This window comes from Sorex fumeus, unplaced genomic scaffold (genome assembly GCF_029834395.1).
Source record: "Sorex fumeus unplaced genomic scaffold, SorFum_2.1 ptg000006l, whole genome shotgun sequence".
In the NCBI taxonomy this organism is placed as follows: domain Eukaryota; kingdom Metazoa; phylum Chordata; class Mammalia; order Eulipotyphla; family Soricidae; genus Sorex; species Sorex fumeus.
In genome coordinates, this window is record NW_026606063.1 from 10,463,712 (window position 1) to 10,489,823 (window position 26,112).

The following is a 26,112-nucleotide window of genomic DNA, read 5'->3' on the forward strand; positions in this document are numbered from 1 at the left end:
CTCTGTCCCTGGCATCAGGGACGTGCCGGTAATTCATTCCACTCCCCCTCCCAGACCCCCCCCCCCCCCCCGGTGGTCAGAGGCAGAGACGGGAACGCAGAGAAAGGAGCGGCTCGGGTCGCGTTCGGCCTTTTATTGAGCCCCGCTGGGGCGGCGCGTGGTCTCAGCGCAGAGCACCCGGCCCGGGGGAGGTGGGGGGGGGGGGGCGCGGGGTCCTCACAGGGCGCGGCTCAGTGCAGCCCTGTGGTCGGGAAAAGAAAGTTTCGGTGGGCGGCCCTGCCAAGGGCCCGGGAAACTCCGAAACCCCAACACTCCCTTCTCCCTGGGGCCCCCGGCACCACCCGGGCTCCCCCAAAGCGCGCTGGAACCGGGCCGCTGGGGAGAAAGCGTTTCTCCACGCGCGCCAGGAGGCGCTCGCCTCGCGCAGAGGCTGGCCTGGCGCGGGAACGGCGCGGGGACAGTGGGACCCCCTGCCCGGCCGACCCGAGGGGGCGCTCCCGGGCCGCGGCGGGGTGCGAGGCGGGGAGGCGCCGCAGAGACGGGCGGGTCGGGCGCGGGAACGGCGCGGGGACTCGGCCCGCCGAGCCCCGACTCACCTTCCGGCGCGTCCAGCCGCTCTTCCTCGGGCCCCGCGCCGCCGTCTTCCGCGTCCAGAGCGGCGTCGTCGTCGTCGTCGTCTCCGAAGGCCCCTGTGCCGCCGCACGCGCCCGTGAGCCCCGCTTCTCCCCGGCGCGGGCGACGCCCCCCACCCCCACCCCCATCCCCACCCCTGCGCCCCGCGCGCGCGCTCACCGGGCTGGAAGTCGATGGTCCGCAGCATCTCGGCCACGTGCTCCACGCCCACGCTGAACTGCTCCATGCTCTCGTAGCCCGGCTCCGGCCGCCCCGCCAGCTCCACCTTGGACATCGCCCCGACCCTGCGACGGCCGCGGCGGGCGGGTCGGGCACTGCCGGGGTCCCCGCCACCCCTCCCTGGGCCCCGGGCGCCCCCGCCCCTCGCCGTCCCCACCGTTCCCTCCCCGCGCTGCCTACTCACTTATTGATCAACTCCTTCGCTTGCTGCAGGGGTGGGGGGTGGGAAACAGAAGCGGGAGCATGAGTCGGGGGACTCCCGGGGCCGATGCCCACCGCGGCCCTGCGGGGTGCGGGTGAGGGGTGCCCGTCTCCGTCCAACGAAAGACGAGGCACTCAGCGGGGCCGCCTCCCCGGCCCACCTGGAGGTAGAGCGCCATCTGCGGCTCCTCCATGGACTGGATGGCCGTCTCCACCAGCTTGGAAGACGCTTCCAGGTGGTCCCCGTACTGGCGGATGAGGCCGCGCACGCGCTGCAGCTTCTCCTCCTGCTCGCGGGCCAGCGCCTGCAGCAGCTCCCCCTTCCGCTCCTCCAGCACCGCGCACAGGGTCTCGAACCTCTGGTTGAGCAGTTGCTTCTGCCGGCGGCTGTTGTCCTGCAAGCCAGGCGCGAGCGAGCGTGAGGCCTCCGCTCTGCGAAGTGAGCATCCTTCCGGCCTCGCGGCCCCGCCCACAGCCCTTTAGAGAACGGTCCAGAGAGCGAGAAGGAACGTGAGTCTTTTGCCCTCCATCTTATCCTAACATGCTTTTTTTTTTCTTTTTGGGTCACACCTGGCAATGCACAGGGGTTACTCCTGGCTCTGCACTCAGGAATTACTCCTGGCGGTGCGCAGGGGACCATGTGGGATGCTGGGAATCGAACCAGGTCAGCTGCAGCAAGGCAAACGCCTTCCCCGCTGTGCTATCGCTCCAGCCCCACTAATATGCTTTTTTAAGGCAGCTCCACCAAGTCCTGGTTTTCACTTGTGTGATCACAATTTGTTCTCGAAAGGTCCAGTGAACTCGCTGTGTGTCATTTCACCATAACCATTTGATGGAGGAAAAATCAGAACCGAAGGCTGGAGAAGTTCAGCAAGAGGGCCAAAGACACCAGCTGGGGAAGGACAGGGCTGGGATTCGAACCCAGAGGTGCTAACTCAGATGGCAGATCACAGACCTCCATGTAGGGGCTGGACCCCTGGCGCTGGGGCAGGTGTGGTCCCAGGTTCCCCACCAACACTTCTAGACTGGCCCCTACATTTGTTATTCACTTCATTGGGAGGAAGTCATACAGGACAATTCCTGAGAGCCCCTCATATCTCTGTGCTTGGTGGAGGGGGTGTCACTCTCGGCAGTGCCACGAGCTGAATGGAGTTTACCACATGCAAGGCGAGTGCCTTCACCCCCGTGCTATCTCTCTGGCCTGCCTCTGTGTTTTTTTATTTTGGTTTTGAGGCCACCTTCAGTAGTGTTCAGGGATTATTCCTGGCTCTGTGTCAGGGATCACTTCTCTTGAGCTGGGGACCACTTAGGGTCCCAGGGATCAAACAGAGTCTGCTGCATGCAAGGCAAGAGCCCTACTCTTTGTACTAACTCTCTGGCCCCTTAGCCTCTGTTGTTTTTTTTTTTAATGTATTTTGTTTGTTTTGTGGCCATACCCAGTGATGCTCAGGAGTTACTCCTGGTTCTGCATTCAGGAATTACTCCTGGTGGGCTTGGGGGACTTTTTGAGATGCTGGGGATTGAATCCACGTCGGCCGTGTGTAAGGCAAATGCCCTCCCTGCTGTCCTCTCGCTCTAGCCCCATTGGGCTCTGTTTTTGAAAGCAAGTCGCTCAGCTAAGCACGTGCCACTAGTTGTCACCCACCCATCAGCCAACCCAGCAGCCTCCCCGCCCACCCAGCTCACCTCAATAGTCTGGCACACCTCCTCCATCTGCGTGATCACTGCTTGCACACGGTCATTGCCTGCCACCAGCATCGCGATGCCGTCGCTGAGTTCACTCTGTCACACACACACACACACACACACACACACACACACACACACACCATTACATATGTCAGCACTGAGCACCTGGCTTCATTCTAGGTCCCTCCCACATCCCAATAAAAAAACCTTCATCCTAGGAGAAACCTCCCCCTCCCCCAGGCACCGGCAGGGCAGCTGCTCCAGAGACCACATCAGGGCTCATCATCTCCGCTTACCACCCCTTCCCCCAGGAAATGTCTCTCAGGCCAGCACTGCTGGAGCACCTTGGATTTGTTCAACATTTAAGTGGGGCCGGGGAGATAGTACAGCGGGTAGGGAACTGTGGGGCCGGGGAAATAGTACAGTGGGTAGGGAACTGTGGGGCCGGGGAGATAGTACAGCGGGTAGGGAACTGTGGGGCCGGGGAGATAGTACAGCGGGTAAGGAACTGTGGGGCCGGGGAGATAGTACAGCAGGTAGGGAGCTTGCCTTGCTTGCAGCCAACCCGGGTTCCATCCTTGGCATCCCGCATAATCCTCCTGAGCACTTCCAGGAATAATTCCTTAGTGTAGAGCCAAGAGTAACCCAGGAGCATTGCTGGGTGTGCCTCCTCATTCCATACACACACAAAAAAATTAAGTTTGGATTGTTCGGCCACTGTGTAAAAGGCATCAAGAAGTCTTTGGCTAATGCTATTTTTTCCCCATCACTCCCTCATTCTTTACAAGAGCCTATATAGGGCCAGGACCCACAGTTTAAGAACCTTTGAGCTAGGAAGTGCAGAAACACAATCTATAGATTCCAAAAGCAAAGGAAGGAGTTACGCGCTCCACTCTGAAAAGAGAAGGGAACAAAGGAGAAGATGGTCAAATCTTCATCAGAGCCCAGGCTCTGGGCCAGATGCTCTGCCTGTAGACTTGTGTCAGCTTCCACCCTGAACCATTAGGGACCTCCATTTCTCTATTCTCTCACCTGTGACTGATCAGCTAGGTGTCAGCCCTTTGCATCTGCAGTGCTACACTTGAGAGGGTTGTTTGTTTGTTTGTTTTTCACCATAAACCTGGTGATGCTCAGGGCTTATACCTGGCTCTGAACTCAGGGCTCACTCCGGGGGAGCTTAGAGGAAGATATGGGGTGCTGGGGATTGAACCCAGGCTGGCCACATGCAAGGTGAGTGTCCTCCCTGCTGTACTATTGCTCTGGCCCCTGGAAGGTATTCTTTTCAGTCCACTCTTCTCTTCATTAATTCTCTCTTCAAAAGAATCTGTTACTTAACTCATATTTTGCTTTTTCTTTTTTTTGGAGTGTCTTTTTTTGGGGGGAGGGGGGTTGGGGCCACACCCCACAGTGTTTAGGGATTTTCCTGGGTCTGCACTCAGGGATTGCTCCTGGTGGGCTTGAGAATCATATGGGGTCTTGAGGCTGGATGCATGCAAGGAAAATGCCCTACTCTCTGTAATATCTCTCCAACCCCTGCTTTTTCATTTTATATTTGGTTTGGGGGTCACACCCAGCTCTGATCAAAGCTTACTCCTAGCTCTGTCCTCAGGAATCATTCCTGGAAGTGCTCAGGGAACCTCCTGAGGTACTAGGAATCGAACCCAGGTCAGCTACAAGCAAGACCAGTGCCTTGCCTGCTGTACTATCTCTCTGGCTCTGCATCTATGGATGTTTTTTTTTTTTTTGTAACAGTTGTTCAAGCGCTGCTCAGAAAGCCACTGGGCCAGCAGCTTGGCACTAGGGCCCAAGAATGCAGCGCTGCTCAGGCCCTGGGGTTACTCAGGCCACCCGGGCAGTACTGAGTACTGAGGCCACCCGTTCTATAACTGATGGCTGCACCCTGTAGGGCTTAGGAGACCGTGTGGTATTGGGGGATCAAATAGTGGCCAGCCACATGCCTGACATGTGCACTGGTCTCTGTACTGTCTCTCTGGTCCTCAAATCCACTACTGTCTTCTTTGTGTGTGTGTGTGGGGGGAGGCATACCAAGAAGTTTCTCCCCACTTTCAAAAGCATATAATGCTGGAGCGATAGCACAGTGGGTAAGGCGTTTGCCTTGCACGCAGCTGACCCGGTTGGCCCACGTTCGATTCCTCCGCCCCTCTCAGAGAGCCCGGCAAGCTACCGAGAGTATCTCGCCCGCACGGCAGAGCCTGGCAAGCTCCCCGTGATGTATTCGATATGCCAAACACAGTAACAAGTCTCACAATGGAGGCGTTACTGGGCCTGCTCGAGCAAATCGATGAACAATGGGAGGACAGTGCTACAGTGCTTTTATGCACAATATATACACATAATACGACTTTGATCATATCCATGTCTGGGGCCCGAGAGATAGTTCAGTGGGCTGATTGAGCCCCCCAACCCCTCTGACCCCCTCAAGCACCCCCAGTACTGAACCCTGAGCACTGAGCTGGAAGTAACCCCCTGAGCACTGCCAGATGTGGCTCAAAATCCAAATGATAATAATTATTCCAATATCTGGCCTCTTCAGGGATCCAGGTCTATCATTTTTTTTGTTTCCGCTGATTTGAGTATACCTTTACCTATGAGTAAATTTTTTTTGGTTTGGTTTACTCAGTAGTACTCAGGGCTTGCTCCCGGCTCTGCACTCAAGGGTCACTTCTGGTGAGGTTCAGGGGACCATATGGGGTGCTGGGATTTGAAATCCAGTTGAGCTGCATGCAAGGCACGCACCCTATCCACTGAACTGTCTCACTGGCCCTGTGAATAACTTGTTGTCATTGTTGTTGTTTTTTTGGGGGGTCAAAATCGGCATTGCTCAAGGGTTACCCTGCTCAAGAATTACTCCTGGCAGTGTATAGGGGACCATATGGGATGCCGGGGATCAAACCTGGTCAGCCGTGTGCAAGGCAAACGCCCTTCCTGCTGTCCTCACTCTAGCCCCTGTTTTTAGCTTTTTGTTTGTGCGTTTGTTTGCTTTTGGGGTCACACCCAGCTTTGCTCAGAGGTTACTCCTGGCTCTGCGCTCAGAAATGACTCCTGGCGGTGCTTGAGAGACCATGTGGGATGCCAGGGATTGAACCTGGATTGGCCACGTGTAAGGCTAACACCCTACCCGCTGTACTATCATTCCAGCCCCCCGCTCCTCCTAGTTGTTCTTTTTTTTTTTTTTGGCTTTTTTGCTTTTTGGGTCACACCCGGCTATGCACAGGGGATACTCCTGGCGATGCACTCAGGAGTTACTCCTGGCGGTGCTCAGGGGACCATATGGGATGCTGGGAATGGAACCCGGGTAGGCCGCGTGCAAGGCAAACGCCCTACCTGCTGTGCTATCTCTCCAGCCCCCCGCTCCTTCCAGCTGTTCTTAATCTAAAGGAGAACCCAAAGGCCTCCACTGAAACTCTGCTTCGCTCCTGGCAGGAACCAGGTGTTACAGCCCCACCTGTTCCCGGGATTCCATATTATCCTGAGATTCTTGGGGAGGTTCCAGTGCAGGACTCCCCGCTCTCAGAGTGGAAGTAGAGAATTGGCTCTGGAAATCAGTGAGATGCCCACGTTTGCTGTCTGGGGAACCACCTGCCTTTTCTGTGCTCATCACTCTGGCTCCTTCACTTTGCTCCTTCCCCTACCCTGACCCTGACCTACAACCCTTCTTAGAGAACTCCGGCCTGGCCCCTCTATGATCTCGTTAGCTTTGTTTTGAGGTCACTCCCAGCAGTGCTCAGGACTTACTCCTGGCTCCACACACAGAGGTGGGACTTGAGGGATCATATGTGGTACCTAGGATCAAACTAGGCTTGGCGGTGTGCAAGGCAAGTGTTCTCTCTCTCAGACAGCTGCCCCACTTGGATGATTTTAAAATCCATCTGTGTCAGATAGAGAGTCTAGGCTTGGCCACCCTAGCCTCTGCTGGCCTCATTTTTTGTTTGTTTGTTTATTTGGGGGCCACACTCAGTGATGTTCAGGGCTTTCTCCTGACTCTGCACTCTGGAATCACTACTGGCAGTGCTCAGGGAACCATATGGGATGCCAGGATCGAGTTCAGTCGGCCACCGACAAGGCAAGTGCCCTGCCCTCTGTCCTCTCTCTCTGGCCGCTGAAGGCTTCATTCCTAACTGGCTCTTTAGAGCAACTCTCAGAGTGAAGCTCTGTCCTCCCTCGCCAGCAAAGTCAAGGAGCTCACACGAGGCCACACCTGAGTTGTGTGTCAGGTGGCCGGACACCCCCTCCTGACCGTGCCCGCAATCGGTGGCGGAAGTCGTCCCTGTCCTCAGCCCCGCATCCCCGGGCCTGCTCCCTCTGCTGCTGGCTACCTTCTGGCGTTTGTAAATGGTGGGCAGTGGGGCCACCTCGCAGTCCTTGTGGGCACCGAAGACCTTGCAGAGTGAGCAGGTGGGCACCTCGCAGCTCAGGCAGTAGATGTTGATCTTCTCATCCTCGTGCTCCTCACACATGAGGTGCTGCTCGGCCTTGGAGTGCAGCGGCCTGCGGGGGCAACGGGTCAGGGGCCACGCCAACATCTGTGGCAAGGCCGCGCGGGGCTCTCCCAAGTAGAAAGATCTCTTCATGCTGTGCTCGCAGCCAACCCTGGTTGGATCCCTGGCACTGAATATGGTCCCCTGGGCACCACCAGGGGTCACCCCTGTACACAGAATTGGGAATAGGCCTCAACACTGCCTTGCCCCCACCAAAAAAAAAAAAAAGCAATAATTCAAAATAAAACCTCTTCATTTCAGGGGTACAAGCAATAGTGCAGTGGAGAGGGAGGGCACTTGCCTTGGATGCAGCCGACCCAAGTTCGATCCCTGGCACCCCATAGTGTCCCCTGAACCTCGCCATACCAGGAGTGATCCCTGAATTCAGAATGAGGAGTGAGCCCTGAGCACAGCTGGATGTGTCCCCAAAACAAAAGCAAACTTTTCATTTTAGAATAGAAAGATCTTAAGGGGGTAAAGGAGGTGAGTCCAAGGATGACGTATTCCAGGGGCCAGAGAGAAAGCACAGTGGGTAGGGTGCTTGCCTCGTATGGCGCCGACCCGGGTTAGATCCCCAGCATCCCTTATGGTTCCCTGAGCGCAGAGCCAGGAGTAACCCCTGAGCATCACCAGGTATGGCTTCAAATAAAAGCCCAAAAAAGGATGATCTATTCCAGGGGACAGAAACTTTGCAGGTGGCAGAATGATAAAGGTCAGAAAGAAACAGTCATGGCACAGCCAGTGCCTCTGCAGGTTGAGATGGGCGAGGAGGTCGCCTGGCCAGGAAACAGAGACCACTGAATTGGGGGTGGCGGGGGGGGGAAGTCCCTCCCAGGGCGGTGGGGGGGAGTTGTCCAGGCTGCTCATTTCCAGACTGCAGCGTGCTGCGGCTGTCCCTCCAGCCTGGTGGCCCGGCCCACACTCACCGCGACGATTCCTGCTTGTAGATGTCGATGATGTTCTCTACCAGCAGGTTCCGCTGCAGCCCGTAGACTCCATGGCGGTCCAGCACGACCTCATGCCTGCAGGACGGACAGCGGAAACGGCCTCCCGAGGACACCGTGCTGGAGCTGCGGGACTGCCACAGCGGGTTCGAGGCCTGTGGGGACAGGCGCGTGAGAGGGCAGCCGGGCGGGGACTGGGGGCGGTGACCGGGCTACGTCTGAGAGCAGCCAAGATGCGAGGCGTGGAGTTCTGTTGCTTCCTCCCAGAGTGACCCCGGAGCACCAGTCGAGTATAGCCCGAGCACCACTGGCAGTGGTGCCACAAGCAAAGGAATGATGATAAGGAGTATCAGGCTAGAACCAGAGTACTGCAGGGAGGGGCATTTGCTTTGCTAGCGGCTGATTTAGGTTCCATCCCCAGCATCCCGTATGGTCCCCTGAGCACCACCGGGAGTGATTCCTGAGTGCAGAGCCAGGAGGAACCCCTGAGCATCATCGGATGTGGCCCCCCAAAGCAAAATAAACAACAGCAATAACAACAACAACAACAGTAATAATAAGGACTAGATTGAATCATTCATTCGACAACAAATACAGGGTGTGCTCATAATCGCTAGGCTCTGGGTGTGAGACAACTAAGCTTCGGTCCCTGGGGATGAGGGAGCAGGTGCCCCACTAGGGGGGTGACAGGTTGGAGGGTGTCTTCCAGGGATGCACATCACCTCCTTGCGCTTGTGCTTCAAGATCCCGCTTCTTCCTGCCCTTGAAGACAGAGTGCACCGTGACTGGCTCTGAGCCAAGGGGACGCCCCAAGCCGCTCCCTGGGACAGTCCACATTTCCTTCGAGGATCTGGGGACTGAGACTCTGCAGCCGTCGTGGCTGGGCGCCATGTGCCTTGGGAACCACAGAACCCCACTGGCTTGAGTGGGCGCAAGTACAAGTAGGGTGCGGCTCAGGAATGGGGGACAGAGGTGACTGGGTGCACGGTGTCCCCCTGTGAGGAGCAGCAGAGGTGAGGGACTGGGGGAACCGGCTTCATAGGCACCCCTTTTAGGAGTTTTAAATTTTGTTTGACTTTGAGTCCACACCCAGCCGTGCTCAGGGCTCACTCCTGAGACTACAGCAGGGACTGGGGCCCATACGGGGTGCTGGGGATCAAACACAGGCTGGCATATGCTAGCCAAGTATCTGACCCGTGGTCCGATCACTCAGGGCCCCTCAAACTTAGGAAGTCGCAGAATACACACCAGCCGTCCGGCCTCCCTGCCACTGCACCCAGTGACTGAGCTCAGCTGCGGGAAGGAGATGGAAATGTTTGTGCCCTTCTGAGAAGTATCTCTCTTGGAGGTGTGTGGGGGAGCATTGGTCCACACTTGGTGGTGCTCAGGGATCACTTTTGGTGGGCTCAGGAGACCATATGAGATTCCGGGAACCAAACCTGGGTCTGCCACGTGCAAGGCAAGTTCCCTACCTGCTGCACTACCTCTCCATCACCTAGAAAGTATTTCTAAGACGAAGCTCATGCCCTGCTCCTCTTCCTCCTCCTTCCTGCTGTCTGGAATGTAGAGGAAATGGCTTGTCTGCAGCAGCCTTTCTGAGCTACGAGGCATGGGGGTGGGGGGTTGAGAATAGCAACAAATCATCTCTAATGAGACACCTGAACTGCCTCTCTGGATTCTCATTTAGAAACAAAACAATTTTTCATTTTCCTGAAACAATTATTTTGGGGTTTCTTTCCTTTTCGGGGGGTTGTGCCTCCCAAGTGGGGCCCAAAAGGTCTGGGGGCCCCGGTGATGACTCTTGGCAAACAGAGGCAGGAGGACACAGTGCCACTCAGGCCCTGAGGCATCGGGGGGGACCCCAACCTCCCCGGTAGGGCTGGTGTCCACATGGGGCTGGACCTCGGGTTGGGTGCATGACCCTAACCACTGCCCTTCCACCCGGGTCCTTGCTTCTTCCCTCCCCTCTTTTCCCTTTGCTTTTGTCGTTGTCACCCCTGGGCTCCCACAGAGACCCGGTTGTGGTGCTCACGGCACATTCCCCACTTCAGGTGTGGTGGTGTGTCCGTGGAGGGTGACCATGGCAGCAGTCCTGCTCTACTGAATACAGATTACCCGAGTCTGGGGCATGGAGGGAACCGGACAGCCGGGCTGTGACACCAGGTCCCGGGGTTCTTTGCCTCACACTGGTAAGGCAGGAGCGTCTGCCAGGGAACCATCCCCGGAGCCCCGTTTGGGATTTTCTGTGCCAGTGTTATCCCGTAAACCATTGGAAGACCACATCCTCCCAGAGGTGGCGGAGAACAGTCCCCGGCCTGCAGGGGTGGCCCTGATGAGTGTCTGCTATAATCCTGTGTCACTGCAGGGAGAGTGAGGCGCACAGATCGAAGCGTGTGTGTCCCAAGGACAGTAGAGACAAGGGCCAGGAGGATCGGTCCACAGTTAGAAACCTGCCTCATGAGCTGGGGGGGAAGGCAGCTGGGATGGGGAAGGGATCACTAAGTCAATGATGGTTGGAGGGATCGCTCGGGGTGGGAGATGTGTGTAGATAAAGGGCCAAACAGGATGGTCTCTCAGTGTCTGTATTGCAAACTGTAAGGCCCAAAAGTAGAGAGAAAGAGGGAAAGTGTCTGCCATAGAGGCAGGGGGTGGGGTGGGATGTGGGTGGCAGGAGGGCTACTGGGGACATTAGGTAAGGTAAGGTAAAGGCCCTCCCATTGATCGTCGATTTGCTCGAGCGGGCCCAGTAACGTCTCCATTGGAGACTTTGTTGTTACTGTGTTTGGCATATCGAATACTGGGGACATTAGTGGTGGGAAATGTACACTGGTGGAGGGATGGGTGTTTGATCATTGTATGACTGAAACTCAATGTTGAAAGCTTTGTAACTGTATCTCACAGTGATTCAATTACAAACAAGTGTGTGTGTGTGTGTGTGTGTGTGTGTGTGTGTGTGTGTGTATCCTAGAGACTCTGATGAACATTTACTTTAGCCTGTCACAGAACTAAAATAGAAAAGCTGGGATGATCCAGGCTGCTTTGTGTGTTTGTCCTTCTTATAACGAGAACCTGTGGGTACCTTTGGGTTGAGGGAATGGATTAAACTGTCACTTCTTTGTTCAGAGGCCTCATCCAGTGGTGCTTATGTGACTTGGGCCAAGATCAAACCCTTCAACGCCAGTCCCTGTCGCGGGTGCTTGTTAGTGGGCGTAGCTTGCAACCCAAGTCATCTCCTCTGTCCAAAACAACTCAAATCCCAGAGGAGGCCCCAGCCAGGCCGCGGATCTCAGATGCTCCTGAGCTTCTTTTGTTAGATTCTCTGAAAAATACCCAAGGCCCCACGATCACTCAGGAACCATCAACCTTTAAGGAACGCTGATCACACCCCTCCACTGGCCTGTGAAGCCAAAGGACTGAACAGAGATGCGGCCAAGTATGACCCCGGGGGCTGGAGTCGCAGTACAGTGGGAAGGCATTTGCCACCCCCATAGTACACTGTGGGCCCCTGAGCCCTCCAGGAATGATCGCTGAGTACAGAGCTAGAAACCTGAGCACTGCTAGGTGTGGCCCCCAAGCAATAAAGCCCCAAGGACAACACTCAGGCTGTCCCCTACTTCGGAGGACAGTGGGAAGGGAAAGAAAGGGGCTGAGGCTGGAATCTGTCCCAGTCTCAGGCCTGTTCGGAGGAGTGGAGGCTGAAGGTGTCCAAAAGGAGGGGACAGAAAGGGACAGGGAGATGGCATAGGGCACGAGGACCTCTGAGTTCCCTGGGGAGCACTGGTTCCTCGGGGTGGGAGTGGTCACTCAGCTCTGGGCCCTGGGATGCAGCCGTCCACCCCTGTTGGCTTTGAGCATCGCCGGGAGCAGGGCCCAGAGCACCCTACAGCCACTGCCTCCCGCCCCCCGCCGCCCCCAAAGAGCAGGAAAACACTCTGCAAGCAAAGGCAGATGGAGAAAATCCTTTGGAGGAAGTCTCGGAGCAAGAAACAACACAACTTTGTTGTTTTTTGAATTGGGGGCCACACCAGGCCGTGCTCAGGGCTTCCTCCTCGTAGAGCTCAGGTATATGGTCCCAGGGCTAGAACCTGCGTGAGCTGAATGCAAGACAAGCACCTTGCCCACTCTGCCTCTCTGGCCCCAAGCACGATATTTTATTTTATTTTAAAAATTTCATTAGTGAAACACCATGAGGCACAGTTGTAGACTTACAAATTTTTGTGCTTGAGTTTCAGATATACAATGATCGAGTACCCATCCCTCCACCAGTGCCCATTCTCCACCACCAATGATCCCAGCATCCCTCCCACCCCCCATCCTCCCCATCCCACCCCATCTCTGTGGCAGGGCATTCCCTTTTGTTCTCTCTCTCATTTTGGGTGCTGTGGTTTGCTAAAGAGGCATTGAGTGGCAATCATGTTTGGTCTGTAGTCTACTTTCAGCATGCTTCTCCCATCCTGGGAGGATCCTCCCAACACCCTTTACTTGGTGTTCCCTTCTCCATCTGAGCTGCCTTTTCCTCCAGCATGTGCGGCTGGCCTCCAAGCCATGGAGTGACCCTCCTGGTACTTATCTCAACTATCTTGGGTGTTAGTCTCCTATTTTTTTACTTTATATTCCACAGATGGATGCAATCTTTCTATGTCTGTCCCTCTCTTTCTGACTCATTTCACTTAGCATGATACTTTCCATGTAGTACCACTTGTATGTAAATTTCATGACTTCATCTTTTCTAACAGCTGCATAGTATTCCATTGTGTAGATGTACACAAAGTTTCTAACCAGTCATCTGTTCTCGGGCACTCAGGTTTTTTTTCCAGATTTTGGCTATCCAAGCACGATATTTTAAAAACAAGAGAAGGAGGGTTGGAGAGATACTACAGTGGGTGGGCGCCTGCCTTGCACGCAGTCAATCTGGCTTCTGTCCCCAGCATCCTATATGTTCCCCCGAGCCCTGGCAGGAGTGATCCCTGAGTTCAGAGGCAGGAGTAAGCCCTGAGCACAGTCAGAAGGAAGAAGCCGAGGAGCAGGAGCAGGAGGAGGAAAGTCAAAAGCTCCTGGTCACCAGCACGAGGGCAAGATTCTATCAGCCTCGACAGTCAGACCCCCATGCCCTGTTGACCTGCGCTGGACTGAGGGACAGGCCTCCTCACCAATGCCCCATCCATCTGGTCACTGTCCTCTGGGGACCAGGGGCACGGAGGAGGCCTCAGTGCCCAGGCTCTCACCCCCAAGTCATTTGCTGACGCTCATAGGCAGGGGTGCGAGGGTGGGCCCTCTGCCTCCTAACATGTGGCCTCAGAGCTGGGGCTCCCCGTCCCAGAATCCTGAGGTCCCCTCCCTCTCCCAGCTCATGTCCCCCCGTCTGGCTGGCTACTTCTGTACCCCCTGGAACCCTTTTCTTTTTTGGTTGCTCCAGCAACCCCTCCAACCCTCACCCCAACCCACTTCCTTTGCTTGTCCAGATGTGTTTGTGATAGTAGGGGCAGAACTGACCAGTGACCGCACCGGGAACTTTATCTTGGCCACGTGACTCTCACTGGGCTTTCCTGGTGGGGAAAGTGCTGGGGCTACTTTCGGTCCAGGAGCCCTCTGACATGCCAGGGTTCGAACCTTAACCCTGTGCTGTCTCTCTGCCCTGCTTGTGTTACCCTGGCAGAGTGCAGGAATCTATGACAAACAGGAAGCGTGTTCGCTCCTGGAAGGGGAAGCATTTTAATTGTGCGTGTTTATTTTATTTTACTTAGTTTTTGTTTTTGAGCAACACCTGGCAATGCCTAGGGTTTACTCCTGGCTCTGCACTCAGGAATCACCCCTGGCGGTGCTCGGGCAAGGGGTACCCCTCCCTGTGCACCCTCCGCATATGGGATGAAGGGATTGAACCCAGCAAGGCAAACTCCTCACTGCTGTACCGTCACTCTGGCCCCTGTGTATGTTTGCTTGAATGTGTTTTACAAAATAAAGCCTATAAAACTAGTGATTGCCCTTTAATGTTGTCATTAGAAAGATGAAAGTGAGGGCTGGAGCACTTGTACAGCCTGTAGGGCACTTGCCTCACATGTGACCCTCCTGGGTTCAATTCCTGGTACCCCATCTCAACCCCTGAACCTTGCCAGGAGTGATCCCTGAACACAAAGCCAGGAGTAAGCCCTGAGCACCCCTAGATATGCCACCCCCCCAACCAAAAAAAGATGATATAATCAAATAGCTAAGTTTTCAGAATGAGTGCTTCTATTCATTTTTTTACTCTTTTTTTTTTTTTGCTTTTTGGGGTCACACCTGGCGATGCACAGGGGTCACTTCTGGCTCTGCACTCAGGAATTACCCCTGGCGGTGCTCAGGGGACCATATGGGATGCTGGGAATTGAACCCGGGTCGGCTGTGTGCAAGGCAAACGCCCTACCCACTGTGCTATTGCTCCAGCCCCAAGTGCTTTTATTCATTTTGACGGGGTTCTTTTTGAGTCATACCCAGCAGTTGCTGGGGGTGGGGTACGAAGGGGGGTTGTTTCCCGGGTACAAAGCACATGCTCTAGTTCTTAGAATCATCCCCTTCCAGAATCTCATTTAGTGATTTTGGCTTGGGGGCCACACCGAGCAGTGCTAGGGGCCGAGGGTGTCACTCCAGATTCGGTGCCTGGAGATTGCTCTTGGCTATATCTCTCTGGCCCAAGGTGAGTTTTTTTATTAGTTGGTCTGGGGGCCACACCCGCTGTGATCAGGGCTTCCTTCTGGCTTTGTGTTCAGGGATCACTCCAGGATACTCTCAGGGGACTGACTCTACGTGGTATTGGGATCTACTTGGGGTCAATCCAGTGCAAGGCATGCACCTTAACCCCTAAATTATCTCTCAACCCCCTGAAAATGAGTTGCTTTAAATAGAAACACAGTTCTCTCTTGACGTATGACGTTACCTGATGATGAGCTCATTGTAAATGGAAGCTAGCGCGGGTTGAACACTTATGATGCGCCTAATCTTCATGCTGGCTTAGCTCGCCAGCCTGAAACATGCACAGAGACCTGGGACAGGTGTGGGCAAAACCTCCTAGCACAGAACTTACTGCCGTCCACAGAGAGCAGAACTGGAAGTGAGAATCAGAACTCCCTGATTCAAAGTTAGGAGTCCCGTTTCTCTGAGCTATGTCACGCTTTCACACCATCTAAGAGTGGAAAGATCTCTAGTGGAACCACGGCAAGCCGAGGACCATCTGGGTTGAATGACAGCACAGATGGCCCCTAGCGATGGTCCAGCTCCGGAAGAGGAATGAGGCTGAAGTTGCGGGTGTACCCCAGACCCCACCCAGCCTCCTTCTGCTGGTTCGATCTAGATGTTCCTGCAGGTCAGCTTTCTGCCCCTACTGGCCTTTGAGAATGTCAGCGGTCCCGGATATACTGGATGCCGATGCTACTCCTTGGACAACACAGTGTGGGGACAGTTTCGGCTATGGGGTTTTCCATGGGACTTTGAGGAAATGACCTGGGCCCCTCTTTTTCTCAAAAAATACTAGGGTTGGCTCTTTGCATGGAAGCCTTTCTAAAGCTTACATTCTCAGAGCAGTTGGACAGTGGGTAAGGCTCTAGCCGTGCATGCAGCTGACCGGCGTCCGAGCCCAGCATCCCAGATGGTCCCTTGATTCCTGAGTGCAGATCCAGAAGTAATCCCTGAGAACTTCTGGGTGTGACCCCAAAACAAAAACAAACAAGAAAAAACAACAACCCTTGAAGCTCGTACTCTTGGGCAGAGAGATCACCAGGGGCAGGTCTCAGCAACAGTACAGTGGGCAGGGCGCTTGCCTCGTACGTGGCTGACCAGGGTTTCATCTCTGCATCTTCTATGGTTTTCCGAGAACCACCAGGAATTATTCTAGAGCACAGAGCCAGGAGTAAGCCCTGGACAACATCACCAGGTGTATGCCCGTAAAAAAATATTAAGAGGCCGGAGCGATAGTGCAGTGGGTAGGGCATTTGCTTTGCACACAGCCAATCCCTGGCATTCCATATGATTCCCCCAAACACCACCAGGAGTGATTCCTGAGTGTAGAGCCAGGAGTAAACCCCTGAACATCGCTGGGCGTGGCAAGCAAACAAAAATCCAGCACAGTAGGAAGGGTGGGAAATGATGGAAAGTGTCTGCAGAGGATGGGCTTGAGAAAATACACAAATACTCTTCACTGATAAGGGACCGCAGAGGGTTGGGGACAGAGCACAGTGAGCTGAGCGTGAGCTTTGCATGCAGGAGCCTCGGTTCCATTTTGGGACAGTGAGCACTGAGCATCAAGCACCGAGCATCATCGAATGTGGCATCTCGGCCCCCAAAGCAAAACTGAAATGACCTGAATGAAAGGGGGCTTCAAGGATTGTGAGTTCAGGGAAGGGATGTTCAGGGATAAGGGGTAGGCGGAGCAGACGAGTGGTGGGACAGAGTCACCAGAAACCAGTCTGTAGGGACAAGATGGGTGGGGGGAGCTTGACAGGGAAACTTTGTCACCAAGGTTTGTTTTCTTACTTGTGGTAAAATCCAGACTAAGACTTGGCTGATGGGCACTGTTTTGCATGTAAGTGTCTGTTCTTTATTGAATCCCCTCGTTCCCACGAGGTAGACAGCCCCGGCAAGTAGGGTTTCACACGCTAACAACAGTGACAGGAAGAGGAAATCCCACTGAGGGGGTTTGAATATCCAGATTTAAGGCTCTCTCGGTGTGTGTGGCTGTATTTTTTTTCCTGCTTTCTCTCTGTAAGATGGAAATAGTATCCACTAACTCTCCCTAACCCGAATGGCACCATGCATGGAATCACTGTATCACTATTACTGTCATCCTGTTGATCATCGAATTACTCGAGCGGGCACCAGTAACGTCTCTGTTCCTCTCAGCCCTGAGATTTTAGCAGCCTCTTCTTACTCGTCTTTTCCCAATGATTGGAGGCTCTTTCAGGGTCAGGGGAATGAGACCTGTTGTCGTTACTGTATTTGGCATATCAAATACGCCATGGGGAGCTTGCCAGGCTTTGCCCGTGCGGGTGGGATACTCTCGGTAGCTTGCTGCACTCTCCGAGAGGCATATATTTATATATTTCTCTCTAACCATGCATGGAAAGATCCAGAAATCATGAAGCATGGCCAAGATATTAATGGTCCTCATACAAACCCCAGAGCTAGATTGCCAGGAGCCAGGGGCTGGCTTGGGGGACTGGAGCTTGAGTGTCACACATGGGAGCCCTGGGTTTGATTCCCAGTACCATATGGTCGCATGAGTATGGTCTGACTGACTCTGGACCACATAGTCAGGTGTGGCCCAAAACCCACAGACAAAAAGTATATCATCCAATGGCTCAGTGGTGAAATCACCTGCTACTTGGTAATAATCCTGAGTTTGAGGCTGAATTTGATCCCTGGTGCCCCCAGCATAATCCTGGTGTTTTGCTGAGGGGGAGGGGGCGGTCTCAGTGCCATAATGAAGTGTGTGGTTTGAGGGGGCTGGGGATGTGACTCGGTGCAGCTGTGACACTTGCCTCGCGTGTATGAGACCCAGGATCCAATTCTTGGCATTGCAAAAAAAAAGAAAAAAGAAAATCACCAACAAATGCACAAAGCATGTGATTGATTTCCCGTGAGCACCAGGGCGGGAGGGCATGTGTGTGCACCACAGCGCCCCCTGCGATGCATGTGAGTACTGCAACCACAGTACGTGCCAGTAGCTGGATGAAAGGAATTGGGGTGAGCCCCTGTGCAGACATTGTAACCAAATGTGTTCAGCCCCCTGCTCCCTGCAAGCAAGGAGAGCAGGTGCATGACTGACTGCAACGACTGAGGCAGAGCAATAGTACAGTGGGCTTTGAACGTGGCCGACCGGGGTTCGATCCCTGGCATCCCATATGGTCCCCCGAGCACCACCAGGAGTAATTCCTGAGTGCATGAGCCAGGAGTAACCCCTGCGCATTGCCATGTGTGACCCAAAAAGTCAAACACAGAAAAGCAGTGACGGGCAGGGAAGGCTGGGGAAACCAGTATATGACAGCTTAGAACTGTTCTGCATCCCCATGAGAATGAAATGGGATAAACATGTGGTCCTTAATTCTGGGCTGTGCTCAGGACTCTTGGGGGACAGCAGGCCATGACTGCTGCCCTTCTAGGCTGGACAGTATCTTCTACCTTCTGCTACCCTTGAATGCCCCAGTGTCGGGTAGAAATGGCCCATCTTGGGCCTAAACTGATAGAACAGAGGGTAGGACGCTGGCTTTGCACACGGCCCATCTGGGCTCAATGCCAGGAGTGATCCCTGAGTGCAGAGCAGGGAGTAAACCTTGGGTGTGACCCAAAGACCAAAACCAAAACCAAACAAAAAGGAACTGCTCTGTCTAGATTGATGCTCTGGGAATGTGGATCCCAATCCAACGCACTAATCTTGGGGTGTTTCCCCCCTCCTGGCCACACACAGTGACATCAGTCAGGACAAGGGCCCAGGAGGTGAGGTGGGAACTTGAAGCCTCTTTTCCCCAACTACGTGAACCGGTCAACAGTGCATAGTGCACCACACAGTTGGAATATACTGGAAAACCTGTGGAGAAATGGTGGGTAGGAGACCGAAAAATAGCAGAAGAGCTAGAGAGCCCTGAGGAATTGTGTGTTCGTCAAAGCTTCATGTGTTGGGGCTTGAGGGGCTGCGTCTAACCCTGATTTGAACCCCCCACATGACAGATGGTTCCCTACCAGGGGTCAGTCCTGAGCACAGCCAGGAAAACGCCTTGAGCACTGCAGAGCACTGCCAGGTGAGGCCAGCCCTCCCCCCATTCCACGCACACCCCCCCCTCCGCCAATAAACAGGCTGAGCTGTGTCCAGGGAGAGATTTTAAGTGACGCACCAGTCCTTCCTGATGACCCCAGCACAAAGCCTGGAACAGAGGCTTGGGCTGGGGCTGGCTGGGAGGAAGGCTGGGAAGTAGAAGAGTGAGTCAAGTCAAAAATATATTGTCAGGGCTGGAGCGATAGCACAACTGGTAGGGCGTTTGCCTTGCACGCGGCCAACTCGGGTTCGATTCCCAGCATCCCATATGGTCCCCCGAGCACCGCTGGGATTAATTCCTGAGTGCATGAGCCAGGAGTAACCCCTGTGCATCTCCGGATATGACCCAAAAAGCAAAAAAATAAAATTATAGAGCGATAGCACAGCGGTAGGGCGTTCGCCTTGCATGCAGCCAACATGGCCGACTCGAGTTCGATTCCTCCACCTCTCTCAGAGAGCCCGGCAAGCTCCCCGTACTCGATATGCCAAACACAGTAACAACAAGTCTCATGATGGAGACGTTACTGGGCCCGCTCGAGCAAATCGATATATATATATATATATATATATATATATATATAGTCACATATTTCTGTTTCTCCCACCATCCTTCATCCTTACCCTTCATTGTTATTGTTCCTGTGTCCAGGACACTCATCTGGTTTTTTACTTTTACTTTTCTCATTTGATTGTTATTTATTTATTTATTATTTGGGGGGGCCACACCCCGCAATGCTCAGGGCTTACTCCTGGCTCAGAAATCACTTCTGACAGTGCTTGGGGGACCAGAGGGTGCCAGGGATCACACCTGGGTTGGTCACTTGCCTGGCAAACGTCCTAACTTCTATACTATCCCTCAAACCCCTGGTTTTTATTTTTCGGTGCCAAACCTGGAAGTGCTCAAGGAAGCGTGTGGTCCTGGGACAGACCTTGCCTGTGCTCCAGCCCTTTGAGTATCTCCCTGGTCCTGGAAAGGCTTAAGTAAAAGTCCTAATGACACATCTGGAATTTGTGAGATCGGTTGGAATCCCAAGATGTCACCCTGGGCCTTTCCATGTGCCTGTGGCCAGGAGAGGGGCCAGGGCCTGGTTCCTGTCATATGACCAGCCACCTGATTCCTGTCATGAAGGACCCATGCCCAGTAGCACCAAGGCCCCATCCAGATGTTCTCCTTGGAAGATCCCAAAGCTGCGTCGGGTTAACGCAGTTCCAAAATTTCAGTGAACTGATTTCTCAGGGAAACCTGCCTGAGATGGGGGTGAGCAAGTAGGGGACCCAGAGAGGCAGGCGGGGGGAGGGTTTATCATGGACTGTGCTGACGGACAACTGTCGGGATCAGAACGGGGGTCCAGAGAGACAGAACCTGGGAAGGCTTGGGCCTTGCGTATGACCCAATCCTGGTTTGCACCTGGCACCACAGGGTCCCCCAAGCACTTCCAGGAGTGATCCCTGAGCACCGCCCGGTGTGACCCAAAGCGCAGCCCCGTCCCAGAAGACTTGCAGGTGGGGTGCAGCAAAATAGAGCTCACGGCTTCCCCACACCGCCCTCTCCTGAGACACGTGGGCCCCTGCCTCTCTCCCTTCTCTCCTTCCCTAAATGGACGCCGTCCAGAAACATCCTTCGCAAACAGCCTCGTTCCAGCCTTCTGGGTGTCTGTTCGCTGACAACAGGTTGCGAGTGCCCCCGGAGAAGTGGGGGCAGGTATAAAAATAAACGAAGGCGCTGAGGAGGGAGCCGAGTTTACAAATACAGACACACATGGCCGCGTCTGTGCCGAAGCGCCACTCCTGACAGCTTTCCTCTCGTTGGTGGCTGAGTGGGAGCGGGTGTGGGGATGGGGAGGGAGGCGATCAGGGGCTGATGTGTCTGTTCTGCTCCCAAGCAGACACGAATCACAGCTCGAAGGAAAGTCGTCATGGGGGCAGCTGTGTCACAGCACGGCTGGGGCAGGGCTGGACCGCAGCCCACAGACTGGAAGGCATTGTGCTGGGAGTATGGTGGAGGCGTCCTCCCGCACCCTGACCACTGCCTCGGTCACTCTTGTTGTTGGGCCCCACGGAGAAAAGGCCTGTGCTCTGCCCACTGAGCCATATCACTGGCCCCTGTGATGTATTTTTTTTTTTTTTGGTTTTGTTTTCTTTTTTGGTTCTTGGTTTTGCGTCACTCCCGGAAGTGCTCAGGCTTACTCCTGGCTTGGCACTCAGGAATCACACCTTGCAGGGGTTGGGGGTCTACATGGAGTGCTGGGGATCGAACCTGGGTCAGCCGCATGCAAGGCAAATAAATGCCCTACTAGCCGCACTATGTCTCTAGTTCCACCTAAGGGAGTGTTTCAACTTTTCACAGTTCGCTTCTGGCTCTTTTGTTAACCTGATGTTATAAAATTTCCCGCTCATCTTCATTGTCCATCACAATGGTTTTTTTTTTAATTGAATTATTTATTTTGGTTTTTTGGACCACACTTGATGATGCTGTGGAGGGTGGGGCTGCGCTTGGCTCAGTGCTGGAGCCCTTTGGCTACAGGCGTGAGGCCTTGGGTTCAATCCCTAGCGCTGCAAAGAACAACCCCCAAAACACGTTTTAGAAGACTGATTACTAGGGCTTAGTCCTAATAATGAAACACTCCATAGTATCTGAAAAGAAAGACAGAGATTCAAATATTGTGACTAGGGACCATCAACCAGGGGAGAGGAAATAAGCAGACAAGCAAGTGAGGGACGAGAAGGGGAAACTGTATTTTGCTGTCAGGGATTAAACCCAGGTCTCCTGCTTACAAGGCTTCACCACGGGGCCACATTCTCTGCCCTAAAAGTAAATTTGATTACCATTCAACATTTTTTATTTGATTTGATTTGATTTGATTTTTGCATTTTGGGTCATACCCAGCGATGCACAGGGGTTACTCCTGACTCTGCACTCAGGAGTTACTCCTGGCTGTGCTCAGGGGACCATATGGGATGCTGGGAATCAAAACCGGGTCGACCGTGTTCAAGGCAAACGTCCTACCCGCTGTGCTATTGCTCCAGCCCCCTTGATAAAATTTTTTGTGTTTTTTTTCTTTTTTGTTTTTGTTTGAGGTGGCCCCACCCAGGGGTGCTCAGGGGTTTATTTCTGGCTCTGTGCCCAGGGATCACCCCTGGTGATGTTCAGGGACCAGAGAGGGTGCGAAGGATCGAACCAGCAAGTGCCCAATCCCTGTACTATCGCTCAGGGCCCTAAAGGTAAATTTTAAGGAAAGACTATAATGTTACCTCCATCTGGAAAAGGGGTGCAGGGGTCCGAGATGAAGATAAAAACTTCATGATATAGAGTTCTGAAACTGGAAAAACAACAGAGTGTGTGTGTGTGTGTGTGTGTGTGTATGTGTGTGTGTGTGTACTCACCCACACGTGTAAACGAAAGACTGTTTCACGCATCTAAGTCCTGTTAACTTTCTAGACAACATTCTAAGGCTAGTATTCCTAAGGGATTTTAGACTAGAGGAACCAAAAGTCCTATTCTTGTCCCTGTACTTAGAAAACAGACAATCTGATTATGCTTCAAGTTGTCAAAATGTGGAGGCAATGTGTGAAAAAACGAAATCTGTTCATCTTTCAGAGGGAGATCTGCTGAGATGGATATAGATAAGAGCGGCCAAGGAACTGGGTCAGCCTCCCACCAAGCCTCCCCAAATAAGGCATCAGGAAGTGAGCCCTCGCCTTCTCCCCATGGAGGGCCGTGGGGTGCTCAGTACCTGGAAAGATGTTATCCCACAGTTCCAGAATCAATCTCTGGCCCCAGTATTCTGCACAGGGCTTCACCCAGGCCACTCCCGGGTCTTTGTGGGCTCAACGTCCTGTAAAACTGTCCTGAACAGTGTCGGAGGGTTGACGCAAACAGGGGAAGCACTTAAACCCCTTTCTGCCCTCTGGCAGAGCATTGGCTCCTGTCATGTCCCTGATGCCCAGCCACCTCTGAAGGGAACTTCACTTCCCCAGCTTCTCTTTGCTTCACACATGTCAGGCTCTAAAGAAAACACATGTCTCTACAAACTCACTAGAAGGTTGGGGGCCGGAGAGATAGTACAGTGGCCTTGCATGCAGCTGACCCAGGTTTGATCCCTGGTACCCCAAATGGTCCACTGAGCACCCACAGAAGTGATCCTTGAACAGAGCCTGGGGTAAGTCCTGAGCACCACTGGCTGTGACCCAAGAATGAAAATAAAAACCAAAACAACCAACAACCAACAACTGAAAACCAAATTCATGAGACGAGATGGCCAAATCTTCCTACCATTCCTTCCTAGACCTCTGTTTTTTTTTTCTTTCTTGTTGTTGTTGTTGTTTTGTTGTTGTTTTTATTTTTGGGTCACACCTGGCGATGCACAGGGGTTACTCCTGGCTCTGCACTCAGGAGTCACTCCTGGCAGTGCTCAGGGGACCATATGGGATGCTGGGAATTGAACCCGGGTCGGCCACGTACAAGGCAAATGCCCTACCCGCTGTGCTATCTCTCCAGCCCCTGTTGTTGTTTTCTGACTTTGGGGTACACCTAGTGTTGCTCAGGGCTTATTCCTCTTTTTTGTTGTTGTTGTTTTGTTTTTGTATTGGGGTCACTCCAGCTATGCTCAGGGGTTACTCCAGGCTCTGCACTCAGAAATCACTCCAGGCAGTGCTCGTGGGACCCAGATAGGATGCCAATGATCAAACCCAGGTCTGCAGCATGCAAGGCAAGCTCCTTACCTGCTTACTATTGCTCCAGACCCATCTTATTCTAGACTCTGTGTTCAGCGGTCACTCTTGGCAGGGCTTGGGGACTGTGTGGGTCAACCACGTGCAAAGCAAGCCTTCGGCCTGGGACAGTCTCTCTGGCCCATAAACTTCTCAACTAAAGGAAGTTGAGCATTACTGAGACCAAGAGGAAAACCAAGATGGCAAGCAAGGCACAACCGTCTGTCTGTGACTTGAAGATACCACGATGAACAGGTTGTGGCAGTTAGTATAGGCCCCCAAGAGGGGGAATCACTGGCTCTTGGATACTCTGGAATCAAGTAATGGCAGGTCTGACCACTGTGAGGAAAAGAAGAGGGCACTGGGTGTCCATAGGAAGCAGGCAGCAGAGAGTACCTGCCTGGACACTCAGTGGAGAGAACTGACAGCACCCCAGGGTGAGGTGCCCAGGGCACTGCTGGGGCCTGACCCACAGCAGCCCATTATTTCCCCTCCACAAACCGGCCCATAGCACTGAAGGCGGAAGCACATGTTTACAGTTAAATATCACTGGTGATCCACACATCTCACATCTCATCATTTCAAACGCAAAAGGTACGTGTTCTTGGGGCTCCTTATCCCCACTGTGCAGACCAACCCAGCGAGCTCTGATCTATTCACTTTACTTTGTCTGCAAGCTGTGTGTGTGTGTGTGTGTGTGTGTGTGTGTGCATGCCTTTTCCCTTCCCTCTTCTTGATGCCTAGAGGTACAGCAGGGGCCCAGAGCAGGAAGACAACCCTGTCCTAGTCGAACATAGCAGCAAAAACAGGCTCTGGACTTCACTCCCTCTGCTTCATCCGACCACCACAAACAAGCCCAAACTGGGTGCATTTCTGGCAAGTAAACGTTCTTCTCTGCTTCCTCTCTGCTGAACTGGCGCCAAATCCTTTCTAATGATGAGGCCCCTCGCCCAGGCATAAACGTTAGTTCGGGTGAACTTCCCAGCCTCCTCCTTCTCCCTCTAGTTCAACCCCCAAAGATGGAAGCTTAGACCTTTGCCTAAAACACGAATCATGTCATTGCCACAGTAGATCTTTCTCACAGAATTTACTTTTTAGCGTTTCATTCTCTCTTTGATATGTTCTCCACTTTTCCCTTATCTTCAAAATCCGCAAGAGGGTGTTTGTGTTGCACACCGTTGATCCGTTTTCCATCCCCGGCACCCTACAAGGTCCCCTGAGCACTGTTAGAAGTTATCCCTGAGTGCAGAGCCAAGCCTAAACATTGTTGGGTATGACCCCAAAACAACAACAACAAAAATCTGAAACCCCTCACTGGATTGCAGACACAGCTCTGCAGTCCCGTCTACCTTGGTCTGCTTCCCTCCCGCGTCCCGTTTCTCTGGGGTTTCCCCCCTTGGTGGATCGAGAGGCTGCAGCTGCCCCACACCCCGGGCTCTCCCCGGCCCTCCCAGCAGCTGCTGACTCATGCTCGCTTTAGGATTTGCTAGGACCCAGACTGGAAGAGCCCCCACCCTTCTCACAAGCCTCCCACCAGAGCCCTTCTGGGCGCCCAGCTCTGCCCTGCAGAGAAACAGCCCTCGGCCCACACGGTGGTCCCCTGCCCTGGTCCCAGTCCCGGCCCCGGCCCTGTCCCCGGCCCTGGCCCAGACGCACCTGAAAGACGTCGTTGGCGCACTTGCGGCACAGGTTGTGCTGGCAGGGCAGGATCACCACCGGCTTGGAGAACATCTCCAGGCAGATGGGGCAGATGAGCTGCTTCTCCAGGTTGTCCATGCTGTGCGCATCCGCGAGCAGCGGCTTGAGACCCACCGTGAAGTTCATCCCCTCTGCGCTTGTGCCCGGCCTGGCCCTGGCCCTGGTCCTGGCCTCTCCTCACTGCCTCTGGGCCCTTCCTCGTGGGCTCTGGACAGCCTGTGACTCCCGCCCGCCGTTCCTTTCTCTCACTCCCTCTTGAAGAGGCTCAGATGTCCCGCCCCGTCCCTGCCTGCTCCTCTGAGGGCTTCTCTCCACGCTGCTCCTCTGGAGAGTTATCTAACGCCTGCCTCCCTGCGTCTGCCCCCACCCCGAAACGTCTCCTGTCCCCCCAGTCTCTCCTGCTCAGACTCTGGATCGCACTGTCTGTCCCTCTCTCCGCAGACGAGATCAACTGCGTGGGGGTGGGGAGCAAAGGGCCCCTGCGTGACATTCCAGCTCCCAATTTAGCTCCTGTAACGAGAGCCACAGCTGTCCCCAGGGATGACCCTGACTCACGCAGCCAGGGAGGCTCCTGGCAAGAGCCGGTGCCGACCCAGCCTACGGGGAAAGGGGGTCTGGCTCTCACTCCCCACAGTCTCCATGAGCCTGGATGAGGACAGGCACTGTGTGAAGCTGGGGACAAGGGGCTGGAGGGGACTGCGAGCCAGTGGACAGTGGACATTGGCTTAGTCTGTGACCCCTC

The 26,112-nt window shown here is 54.1% G+C and overlaps 1 protein-coding gene across 1 annotated transcript; it reads right to left on the bottom strand.

Annotated features, from left to right (window-relative positions):
• Positions 1-118: 118 nt before the first annotated feature.
• On the bottom strand, positions 119-25,745 carry TRIM54 (tripartite motif containing 54). The gene is made up of 9 exons (XM_056126766.1): positions 25,329-25,745; positions 8,168-8,340; positions 7,080-7,251; positions 2,740-2,835; positions 1,215-1,448; positions 1,037-1,059; positions 793-917; positions 597-689; positions 119-241 (listed from the first exon to the last, which is right to left on the bottom strand). Exons 1-9 carry the CDS (start codon positions 25,494-25,496, stop codon positions 231-233), a joined length of 1,095 nt encoding a protein of 364 aa, XP_055982741.1. The 5' UTR covers positions 25,497-25,745; the 3' UTR covers positions 119-230.
• Between the last annotated feature and the right edge of the window lie 367 nt (positions 25,746-26,112).

Excerpts from the sequence above, each read along its gene's own strand:
- TRIM54 (XM_056126766.1), bottom strand. The coding sequence starts at position 25,496 with ATGAACTTCACGGTGGGTCTCAAGCCGCTGCTCGCGGATGCGCACAGC. Across the intron at positions 1,449-2,739 it reads AGGTGTGCCAGACTATTGAG|GACAACAGCCGCCGGCAGAA; the intron begins GTGAGCTGGGTG and ends CCTGGCTTGCAG. Across the intron at positions 690-792 it reads GACCATCGACTTCCAGCCCG|GGGCCTTCGGAGACGACGAC; the intron begins GTGAGCGCGCGC and ends GCGGCGGCACAG.